General features: G+C 40.0%; 1 protein-coding gene across 4 annotated transcripts in view; it reads right to left on the bottom strand.

The window, feature by feature from the left end:
- The window catches only part of GRID1 (glutamate ionotropic receptor delta type subunit 1), a 1795826-nt gene that overhangs the window by 1323638 nt on the left and 459338 nt on the right, over positions 1–12850 (bottom strand). For all 4 annotated transcript variants that reach the window (XM_073574878.1, XM_073574877.1, XM_073574874.1 and 1 more), the window contains exon 3: positions 361–645. In XM_073574878.1, the coding sequence (XP_073430979.1) occupies positions 361–645 (285 nt within the window). The remainder of the gene's footprint in view (positions 1–360; positions 646–12850) is intronic.

Here is a 12850-nt window from a genome sequence, read left to right as displayed (position 1 = left end):
GCAGTACGCTATGTGGTAAAATGAATATTGTCATTCAAAAGTTCAACTCTTCTCACCAGAAAAAAAGAAAACCCTCATATCTATTTGAGGACATAAAAATAACATAAGTAGCTCTGGGAAGCAGGGGAGGAGAAAGCAAAAATGCAAAAACAGAAGTTGACCTCATCGTGAAGGGGTTAAGGCACCACAGTATCCTCCATGTTACATTTCATGGCAAATTGTAAACTTTTCCAAATGTAATCCAAATATAGTAAATTATATCAACACATATAAAATTGCTATAAAATATATGGCATCAATTGCGACAGCATTACATTTCTCACGCTCTTTAAGAAAGTAAATAAATAACTGATTACTTACCGTAATCACTGTCATAAAACACTATGAATTTCTGCCATCGGAGTTCTGTTACTAGTTTCAACATGACATCATTGAGGCGAACAGGTGGTCGAGCAGCCAATGTGTATTCCTCTCCATCCAGACTAGGGTTAAGTTCACACACGGTTCTTGGTGATCCAGCAGTGTTGCGTTGTATGTAGATATGAGGAATGTGCATGGCATCTGTTAATGACTGAAGAGCATTTGCTGAGGCACAACCAGTAGATGTCACTAAGGCTAAAATCCCCTGGGTCATCAAGTCACACGCTGAAAGAGAAATACAATAAATTTGGTCACACTTCTTCACAATGCATGGTCAAATATTTATTCATTATATGGCGTAGGAGAATTGTCATGGTAACTTATTTAATTTAGATCCTGATGTTTAAATCAGTAAATAAAATATGTTTTTTTGTTACATTTATTAAAAAAAAGGTAATTTTTTTTCATATCGTGATCTGTATTAAAAGTATTATCTATAAATCCTGCAATTTCCACACTGGCCACTAGGGCCATTCTAGACTCTTACTTCCTGTTCTTTCAAGCAATCTGAACGTACAACATCGGCAGCAATAGACTGACTCAGAAACTATATTTTGCAATGAAGTATTTAATCAGCATGTGCAAAAGTTACTCTGAAGTTAGGGGTAGCAGGGTCAGCTGTGACATCGCCTATTGAGATTGGTGGATCAAGTGAAATCAGCTGTGTAATTGTAATTATGATGATAAAGTCATTTTTGAAAACTTTTCTGTAAAGAACAAGAAGTATGAATCTAAACAGTAATTGCCAGAGACACCGCACTACACTCGCTCACAGAGCCAGTGCGCATTTCCTGAGTACAGAAACAGTGCTAAAAGATACCTGTGGAGCAGGTCAGCAGAGGTGACAATGCGTTCTTCAAACTATTAGTGTCAGGGTCCAGTCAGCGCCAGAAAGTAAAGAGGCACGGGACCTGCGGACACTGAAGTTAGCAAGCTGGCACAGGACCTAAGGTCAGGTGACAGCAAGGGGGCAGGGCTTAGCGTTCTGCTTTCAGATATGACAGGACACCATACAACAACTCAGAGTCAGGCAAAGCGGAGGTCACAACAGTACGGGCAAACGACGCACAGGAGGGACAAACAGACGGGTAGTCAGACAAAGCCAAAGGTCATACACAAGAGGGCGACGTGGTACCAAGGGGACGAGAAGAGAGAAGTCGGGTCACAAGCAGAGAGTCATACACGAGAGGTAGTGCAGTACAAGAGGGGCAGAACTCGTAACAGGGACAGAACCGGATCAAAACCAAACAAGCAAGCAAGATATCAGGCACAAGGCACACGTACGCACAAGGTCAACTAACTCAGCCGAGGGCAGGAGTATAACTGACACCGGACCTAGGTCCAGTGAGCATTAAATAGCCGCCCTCTGCCAGAGAGAGGCGGGACAATTAACCCCCAGTCTGATCAGGACGGGCCAAAGCGAAACCCCGTCCTGGATCATGACAGTAATAAATGTGAATATTGCAAGATTTAACTTTCACATAAACTAAAATGATAATGATATAAAAAAAGAAACAATGCTAAATATATAAAATATTTAACACAAAAACATGATCTTAACAAAAGATAATTTCCTGATGACACTTTTCCTTTAAATACAAATAATGAAATACAGAAAATATAACTACCGTAACATATATTGCTGTTTTCATATTGGCTTCTTGGCTCTAACTATGTAGTGCCAAATATGAACCAATCAACATATGCTGTGTACGCTAGGGACAGTGACAATAGTCACATCATTAATATTCAATGGGCATGATTATAATGATTGATGACTAGAGGTGAGTGGATAATTTGAATCTCAATACAGCAAAAGCTCTGGAAAAAATACCTCTTTTGAGCTATTTAATGAAAGCACAGTCATGTTAATGTGCAAGAGGTCTCATATATACATACACACAGTGGGAAAAAAAAGTATTTGTTACACTGCCGATATTGCAACTTTTCCCACCTACAAAGAATGGAAAGGTCTGTAATTTTTTATTAAAAATCACATTGTGTTATTTTTCCATAATTAATTTGCAATTTATTGGATTAAATTAGTATTTGATACACTAGAAAAATAGAATTTAATATTTGGTACAGAAACCTTTGTTTACAATTACAGAGGTCAGACATTTCCTGTAGTTTTTGACCAAGTTTGCACACATTGCAGCAGGGATTTTGGCCCACTCCTCCATACAGGTCTTCTCCAGATCTTTCAGGTTTCAGAGCTGTCATGGGCAATACTGATTGTCAGCTCCCTCAAAGATTTTCAATTAGTTTGAGGTCTAGAGACTGGCTAAGCCACTACAGGATTCTGACAGCAATGTGTATTACTAATAGTAATGTTTGAGACATTGGTCTAAGCTCTCTCCAGGTCATTGACCAGGTCCTCCTTTGGAGTTCTGGGCTGATTCCTGAACTTTCTCAAAATCATCCTTACCCCACCCAGTGAGATCTGGCATGAAGCCCCAGACCAAGGAAAATAGACAGTCATCTTGTATTTCTTCCATTTTCTAATAATTGTGTCAACAGTTGTTGCCTTCTCACTCAGTTACTTGTCTATCATCCTGTAGCCAATCCCAGCCTAGTGCAGGTCTATCATATTGTCCCTGGTGTCCTTAGACAGCGCTTTGGTCTTGGCCATGATGAAGAGGTTGGATTTTGATGGATTGATTGAGTGTGTGGACAGTTGTCTTTTAAACAGCTAACAAGTTAAAACAGGTGCAATTAATACAAGTAATGAGTGCAGAATAGGAGGGCTTCTTAAAGAAATACTAACAGGTCTGTGAGAGCCAGAATTGTTGCTGTTGGTAAGTGATCAAATACTTATTTCATGCAATAAAATGCAATTTAATTATTTAAATATCATACAATTTTTTATTTTTAGATTATTTCTCTCTCAGTTGAAGTGTACCTACAATAAAAATTACAGACCTCTCCTGTAGGTGGGAAAACATGCTAGGTCGGCAGAATATCAAATACTTATTTTCCCCACTGTAAATACATACACACAAGGCAGGTATCACATGTTTTTGACAAATATCACTTGATAATTAGGACAGAAGGATATTAAAATACCCTCCATGGTTGTATAGTGTGAAGAATAAAAAAAATTAATTCACAGACAAACTGACTCAAGTGCAACATCTCTCTTTCACTTCAATATCATGCACAATTCACAGACAGACTACCACTTCAATTTTCAATGTGCTTCAGCTCTAAATTAGTAGATCACAATCAGATTAGGCCTTTTGCTATCCTAATGGGGAATGAGCTGTCCGCTCTGACGTCCTATTCCTACACTATAAAATCCTAAAATGGAGATGCTTGGCCAACCCCCATTTTTTATATACTGGTTGTGATGGTCTGATTGGGTGTGATGTGAAAGTTACAAGTATCAATTTCTTTGGGGGTTTGGGTTCAGGTTCAAGTTCGGGTAGCATCCTGGTATCCGAACCGAACTTTGGACTAAAGTTCGCTCAAACCCACAAACCAAAACATCCACAAGTCCGCTCATTCTATACATGGTTGCACTCATTCTTAGTTTTTATTATGATCAGTGCCATGATGTGACCATTTATCCTGAAAAACTGTCAGCGCAGTTCGGTTTTAATGGCAGGATGAACTGCTCTGACCTCAATTAGATCACTGCGAGCACTGTGAGATTTTCATCGTCCAGGATCACAGTGAAGTGAGCCTGGGAATGCACCTTCAGTGACCAGTGGTAACCTCTATGATGTCAAAGCTCGTCCTTGAAGCTGCACTTGCAGCTCCTCATTGTGTAATAGTTTTCAGCTTGGACGATTGCATCATGGCACCATTCAGGTTGTAAACCAGAAATCGCCTAGATGGACTATGGTATGGGACAGTATGGCTTATCTTCACTTCAGACAGGTGAGGGATGTTGTTGTTTATTATTTTTGTTTTTACAGAGGACAAGAGCATCAGTGGATTAGGCATAAGGTGAGTATTATTGTATTATTGTTGTTTATTACTTTCTGTCTTTTACAGGGGACATAGCCTTCAGTGGAATAAGTGTAAGGTGAGTATAACTTGGAGTTAGTAATGAGGATGTCTTATATAAGCCTCGTCTTTACTAACCCCTGGGCTTGATGTCATCTAACAGTACAAAAGTGAAATCAATCCCAACCCAATTACCCTACTTGACACTGCCACAGTGCAAGTGGGAAGAGTTAAGCTAAGTGCCAGATTTGGCCCATCTTATGGTTGCACCATTTCTTGGGTGGCTGAGAGATGATGTTGGCAGCCTGGGGCACAATATCTCTGACCCCTTCCCAGGCTAATCACCCTAGAATGCGTAACATCACAAATCTACACTTTTATGTAACTGGGGCCTTTTAGGCCCACATGCAAATCATATGGAGAAACTCACATAAATAACTTTTACAAGTATATTTCAAAATTGCAAAATTATATATGAATAATGCCCAACATTTTAAATATAATTTTTTGCAGAAAACACCAAAAAACTTTTTTTTCCAAATTTCAAACAAAGATATCAAAAACACACAAAGGAATATAAATCTAGAGTAAACTAGCTGCAGCTACATGTCTTTTCTAACTTTTTCTTTTCAATTTTATTTGTCTTCCAAGCAATTTTCACAAGTTATCTTTTCTGAAGAATGTTGTTTGCAGACATTTTCTCCACAAATGGTACAATATCGCTCAGTTTTCCTATCTAAATTTCTTGGACAAATGAAACAACGCTTTAGTTTTCTTTCTCCTACTTTCTTTTAGGTGGTGTACAATTCTCTGGATTTTTGTGGCTCACAAGCTCTACCCTTTGCAAACTTCTTATAGAAACAAAGAGACTGAAAATGAGTCAGACTTCCTCCCAACATCATATAATCACAGGTCCTTCAGCAATTAGCTCACAGTGTATACTGTTGTGAGTTCATTTTCCCCTTCACTACTGAGGCCCGAGGAACTCCCTCTTCTGGTGAAGAAAGGTAGTGAGCCTGATTGTCAAACACCTGGGGCTGATGATGATGACTGGCTGAGTGGAGTTAATGACTGGATATAAGGCTGCCGACGCCCTTCTGGCCTGCGGGTGATTTCTCTGTGGACTTCTAGGAAACCAGTCTGATTCCTGCTCATCTAAAGCTAAGATTTCTGCTTTGCCTTTTTGCATTAGTGTTTTTGTTTTCCTTGCTTTTCTGGATTCTGCCATTCCCTGCTGGGGTGAGCTGAATCTCCTTTTGCCTGTTGCTCTGTCTTCAGAATATTCCTGAGTACTGGACATAGCTTTTTTGAAGCCTAGCGTCTTCAGGGCCTTTTTTACTGTCAGTTAGTTGGCTCTTATTTTCATAGGGTTTTTCACGGATTGCAGACAGCAGCCTTCCTGTCCTTTCCTATCTAAGCTAGCGTGGGCCCCATCTTTGCTCTGTCTATCTTTCTGTCTGTGTTTTGTTCTTTCTTCTTGCTTCACCGTCATTATATGTGGGGGGCTGCCTTTTGCTTTGGGGTCTGCTCTGGGGCAGTTTAGATTTCCCTTTCTGTCTTTAGGCTATGTAGTCCTCCGGCTGTGATCGAGGGGCCTAGGGCATCGTAGGAGCCCCCCACGGCTACTGCTAGTTGTGTTGATAGGTTCAGGGGTCTGCAATCCGATAGCTGCCAACTTCTCTGGTTTTCTGGACTTAGCTAGCATTTCTATTTTTGCCTCCTACGGTGACTCAATCATAACAGTATACTGTCCTCATTACTCGATAAACATCTCATTACTGTGTTCAGAAGAACCTTAGATGATGTCATGGCCTTATCACTCCCTCCCAAAATCATGTGAAATCCTCACATTGCATGATCCACCTCGTGGCCCCATCACCAGCAACCCTGAATACAAAAAAAGTAACTTGAGATACAAACACTGCTGAGTACATGATAAAAATTGCAGGGACCTCAAAGACCCCAGTTCTGTACAGATGTGGTTTTCCCCAAAAGAGCATTGTTATACCAAAATGCCTATCAAAAGAATTATATGAACAACTGGATATTACCAACAATGACATACTTGAGAAATACCTATAGTTTCAAAATTTTGACTAAAGTAATTTTGCAGATAATAGCAAAAAAGTAAGCGCTTGGGCCTAAAAGGCCCCTGATCCGCACTCTAGGGTTAATATCAACCCACAGCTGTCTGTTTAGCCTTTGCTGGTTTGAATTTATAGAGGGACCCTACGTCATTTTTTTCTGGGGTTCCTCAAAAAATCATTAGGAAAGTGTAAGCAAACTACAGAGAGCTGTTATTAATAGCTTGGTAACCTTATGGAGTATTGTCCCTTGTCCCAGATTATTAACATCAGTCCCCAGCCATGGGCTTTCCCTCTGCTAGCTTTGAAAATTTGCACAATGGCACACACTGTTTTTATGTAATTCTATATTTTACACAGGAGTTACACAGCTGATGATTACAACTCCCATCACTGTTACCTGGTTCTTTGATCTCAGCATGAGCAGGAGATAATGATAAGTGCTGCCTTCAGTAGTTGGCCAGTGCCTGGGAACAGCATGAAAGGTACCGCTTCTTCCCAGGTACTAATATGTGTCACGCTGATGACGCGCAGGTGTCATTCGTGTGTCACCAGTGTGCATGTGCGAAGCACGCATTTTGTCTGTGCTGCACACAAAAGCTGAAATGTCTGAAGGTTATTCATGCGGACACATGGTTTGTGTGAGAAACCTGACATATGCACACAACAGAAAACAAACGTATGAAGAGGGCCTTACATAGTACACAGCAGGGGCACATTTATAAGATTATCTCAGAACAGAAACTTTTTTTAAACACATCCAATTGTAGAAATTATTATTATTCAAAGATCTACTGATTAAAATGTTGACTAAAATTAACTTTGTTCGTGGGAAAACATAATTAATATGTATATGGAAGTACAAAATAGTAAATAAAAATAGCCAGGTAGATTTCCAGAGCAATGAAAAAACTGACTCAAACACTGATAGCAAAGAATTTAGTATACATACATCGATGGTAAAATTCAACTGTCTGAAAAAAAGGAAGGCATAAATAACACTCCAAGTGTACCAAAGTTAGAGGACAAATAATCAGATGGCTAAATTGCCAAGTGCTATGTCATACTACGAATAAACATAGGAGCTATAGATAGAGAGTCATTGCTAACTATGAACCAAGCAGTTAAAAAAGGCAAGGACCTCGGGGTGAAGCTTAGACAAAACTCACATTGGCTGTACTCCTGTTGTTGGGTATGTGTCTTGTGAACAATATGGCTATTTGCCATAGCACTTTGCTCTTTCTATAGTCTATTTTATTACAAACAAATGCTGCACACAGATGTTGGATGTGAATTTTTTTTAAAAGTCGCAAATATACTCTAGTCCCCTTTGGAGTGATTTTACTGTAAGCCAGATAGAGATGAGCGAATTTGTTCGGATTCGGTTCCGAATGTGATCGGCGGCGAATATTCTTTTTGCAATATTCGTCGAACATTAGAGTCAATGGGAGTAGAAATTGCCAAATATGTTAGAAACCGATCATAAGGCCAGGGTCACACTTGCGAGTGCAATGTGAGAAACTCGAACGAGTCTCTCGCATCAATACACGGCACTGCCACCGGCACTCGGGACCGGAGTGTGCGGCTGCATGTCTTTCTATGCAGCTGAACGCTCTGGTCTGAACCGCCAGCTGCAGTGTCGGGTATTGATGTGAGAGACTCGCGCAAGTTTCTTGCATTGCACTCACAGGTGTGACCTCTGCCTAAGACATACATTCGGCATGAATATTATTCGAATATTGGCTTGAATATGTCAAATCAGATTCAGGGACAAAATCCGAACAATGATGCCAGATATTCTAACAATTTTTTTTTTCTATTTTTGCAAATCACGTCACTTTTTGTTTTTAATAGATGCAGAAATGGTCAAAAGGAAAAATAGCTTCTTTTATTTTGCACAAAATTTATGATATATGTTTAACATTTTGTTTTGGGAATTTTTTCACAAAAGATGACAATTAATTCCACAAGACAGAAAAGGGAAAAATGTAAATGATGAATCTGACCTTTGGTGTGTATTTTGGGTTCATTTTTTTTTCTAAATGCATCATGTTGTAGGTGTATCTTATTAAAAAGGGTTTTCCTATCTTAGGGTTCGCTCTCACGAGCCTATAAGATGCTGAGTGCTTTGCAATGTTTTATTGAATTGCACTCGGGCCACTGTTATTCTACGTGGTAGCTCAGATCTGACATTAGCTACTTACTCTTGCTGATTCAGCATGAAAAATAATTACAGGATTGCATCCGAGAATTGGATCGTACGCACCCATACAAGACTATGATGCGTGTTAAACATCGGACTGGATGTCATCTGAGTGCAGCCTGGCTGCTGTGGTTGCCGACAATGGATGAGCTGGAGAAATAATTTCTCAGTCTCCTCCGCACCTGTGTTGCGATTTTCTCAAGCGAGAGGATTGTAGCACAGAGCACTGACACTTGGCTCACAATTGCAGCAGAGTTTAAGCTGAGTGTCATTACCATATCACATTGTATGCTATACACTACTGTGACCCCGGCCTTAAGCTACAAGTCTGCAGTTACTCCATGTGATTGCACACTTATGAATCCTAACATAGCGCACATTGCAATCTATGAAGATTCTCTGGTGCCAAGAGCACGTGTTCATACCACTAAATTTGTTTGATGTATGCCAAAAGGGATCAGAGAAAAAGATATGTATTGTGGTTTTCTGTGTCTGGTAATCAGATCAATGGGAAAATGTTACAAAACCAGAGTGATCCTTTTAAAGAGAGTGGTGGTATTTCCGGGAAAAAAAATTAGGCCCTATTTTCTTAGCTAGGAAGCACCAATTTAATAGGTTTCTTTGGTTTCCGAAAAGCTCTGTTCTTTGGCTGAAGTTTGTTTTAAAATAAAACAAGCTCCTCTTCTATGTTTTCGATGCCAGCCTAAATATTTTTGCATGATGCGTTTTTTGCATGCGTTTCTATTGCGCATGAAGCGGAGCGCTAGAAACCGCTAGTGTGAAATTAGCCTTATTTGTACTATGTTTAAAATTAAACAATAAATCAAAGTAGATGCGCTACTTCTCCCAGTGCCTGTTATTTTCTGCAGTGCCGACTTCAGGTCAATACAGTTGCAGCCAATCTGTGAGCTCAGATGGTTTGTGCCATCAATTTGGGCAAAGCCACTGAACTCAGTAACTGGCTGCAGTGCTGTTGACTAGAGATGAGTAAACATTGACGGCTCCCTCCTTACTCGGCAAGCTTTAGCGCTTACCGAACAGCTGCAATGGGGACCCGGATAACTGGAGTTCTCGCTATAATTAGCTGATAGGCGCTGCAGCTGCAACTGTCGAGGCTGTGTGACAGTCACAACACATGCATGGAGAGCCCAACAATCAGGCTCTCCATGCATGTGTTTTCATTGTCACACAGCCACAACACATGCAGGTGCGGTGCTGAACAGCTGATTATCGGGAGAGCTCCAGTTATCCAGGTTCTTGATGCAGCTATTTGGTAAGCGCTGTAGCTTGCCGAATAAGGAGGGAGCCAACAATATTCACCCCTCTCTACTGCTGATGTGATGTCAGCACAGCAGGCAATAACAGACACTGGATGTGGAGACTCAGTGCTGGACCTGAGAAAGGTGAGAAAAGCACAGGGACATGGATTTTCCATAAACTCCTTTAAGTAAAAAGAGAAATCACTTTTTTATTAATTTATCAAGTAAATCAAGGCTCTACAGAATCTAATACAGAAAATGGTGATAATAGCTAAAACAAGAAGGTTAATAGATAGAACTATCTCAAGTATAGTCTTAAGTGGATTGAATAATTAGAAGTCGATTTAATCTTTCAGAGAAGATTTCTATAATAATGTAATGTTCCCATCAGTCAAAGCACTTTGTTTCATTATATTAGTGGCACGCAGGGAGTCTTGTATTCCCTTATACTTGACGCTTTTCTGAGACAAGTCAGAAATTCTCAAATAAAGTGTGTTTTACCTAATGTGCATTTGTCAAGTTCTAATAAACTGTTTCTTCCATGCGGATCATAATTTCTTGCTCTAATTTATTAAAATGTGGCTGATCTGGAGGCAGTCAAGTGTCTTATCTAAAATCATAAGCTCCTGTGCACTATTATAAAATGCAAGTGTCAAAATAACCTATTTATTTCATTTTCAATGAAATCTCATTTATTTGAAGTGTATGGAAATCTGGACACATGCCTTCATTATAGAGCATAGTGCATCAATACAATCCCACAAGAAACATGAAGAAATTCATTCTGATGAAGAAGTGTTTCCATAGACGTACATCGTAATTATGAAATAAAAGCAGCACTAATGTAGATAAAATATAGATTAGACTTATTGTCTTGAGTGTCTATATAAAGAAGATCTGTCTACTTAGAGGGAACCTGTCACCATAATAAGCACTTCACACTTCTCTATTCAAGTTGTAAGTCAATAACAATTCGGGAACATTATTCTCAGAGTTCTATGTTGTGCTGTTCCTCTATTATTCTTGTAAGAGGTTTAAAAATGGATCTGTCATCTCTTGTAAAAATTAAGGGATTAAGTCACGAGAACCCCAATGTCATGTTCTGGACTGTTAAGTGGGTGTCTAGAACTTTGATGGCCTATCCATGTTCCTGCTAAGTGCTAAGTTGTGGAGTTGCACAGCAAAGCTCTGTCAAAAGTAGTGTCCAAGGCTGGGTGCTGCATATAGGGACAGCACCCTGCTGCCACCACTTTACCATTGCAAATAGAAATTTCCGCCTGCTGTTGGCACAGGAAACAGCTGATCAGTGGGGGTGTTGGATGTGTAGGCCATCAATGTCAACCTTTTTGAGTATTGTTGCATGCTGGTGTTGGTGTTGGTTGCCACAAGTCCCTGTGCAGTTGAGATAGCACCTGATTATCTAAGTTGCCTTATTATCATGGAGCTGTGAAAAAGATCTCTAAGATTGAAACTCATAGCTAAACCGTCAGTGCTCTGTCCACTTCCACTATATTATGAGGATTTTTGCCTGAAACACTATGTTTTAATCATTTTTCAATAAAGGATTAATTTTTAAGGAGCTGGAACAACAACCTTTATTTCTACAAATGCCATAACCATGCATATGTTATAATGTAGCTTATGCTATGTGGTTTATATGTTTTGTATCCCCACTCATACAGACTTGTGGCTGTTCAATGTCTAAAATTGCCTAAGACAAGGGAAAAGTTTGGTCCATCCTAACCTAACAGATGGGGCACTTACAGGCTCGTACTAGCCCACACAAGAAAAGGAGAATCCACTCTACAGTATTAGGCCACCAACCCTTTTATGAGCACTACTTGGCAAAATATACTTGATTCACTATGTTCAGACAAAAGCAGCATTTTAATTATTTAATAATCTATCCAGTTCATTGCTATATACTGTACGTTTGCGAATGATGATAATATCACATTTAACTGTAGCTAAACAGTGGGTCCCTGAAGTTGATGTTACTAGTGGGCCTTTGGCAGCCCAGTCCAACTTTGTGCACTTAGTTATTCCCATCGTATTATTTTGGATTTTTCTTCCACAAAATGGGAACAATAGCATATGCAAAGATTAGGAGATTGATGCTAGAAAGGAAAATATCACTTCAGAGAAAACTACTTACCCTCAAATATGTAATTAATCTGTAGGTAAAAGCAGTCACAATGCTGCCCAGCAACATTACTGAAAGCGCAGCTACCAGGAGGAAATGAACTTATTTTCTCCCATAAGGGAGGTGTGCAGAGTGGCTATTGTCACCACTCAGAGTTATTATTATTATTATTTATTATTATAGCGCCATTTATTCCATGGCGCTTTACATGTGAGGATGGGTATACATAATACATACAAGTACAGTAATCTTAAACCATACAAGTCATGACTGGTACAGGATGAGAGAGGACCCTGCCCGTGAGGGCTCACAATCTACAACGGGATGGGTGAGGATACAGTAGGCGAGGGTAGAGCTGATCGTGCAGCGGTATGGTGGATCGGTGGTTACTGCAAGTTGTAGGCTTGTCGGAAGAGGTAGGTCTTCCAGTTCTTTTTGAAGGTTTCCATGGTAGGCAAAAGTCTGACATGTTGTGGTAGAGAGTTCCAGAGTAGAGGGGATGCGTGGGAGAAATCTTGTATGCGATTGTGGGAAGAGGAGATAAGAGGGGAGTACAGAAGGAGATCTTGTGAGGATCGGAGGTTTCGTGCGGGTAAGTAACGGGAGACTAGGTCACAGATGTATGGAGGACTCAGGTTGTGGATGGCTTTGTATGTCATGGTTAGGGTTTTGACCTGGAGTCTTTGGGTAATGGGGAGCCAGTGCAGGGATTGACAGAGAGGAGAGGCCGGGGAATAGCGGGGGGACAGGTGGATTAGTAAGGCAGCAGAGTTAAGAATATATTGAAGGG

This window comes from Dendrobates tinctorius, unplaced genomic scaffold, assembly GCF_039654945.1.
Source record: "Dendrobates tinctorius isolate UK_male_01 unplaced genomic scaffold, ASM3965494v1 ptg000040l, whole genome shotgun sequence".
Taxonomy (NCBI): domain Eukaryota; kingdom Metazoa; phylum Chordata; class Amphibia; order Anura; family Dendrobatidae; genus Dendrobates; species Dendrobates tinctorius.
The sequence above is the reverse complement of the archived record's forward strand: the minus strand, read 5'-3'. Positions and strand labels throughout refer to the sequence as shown.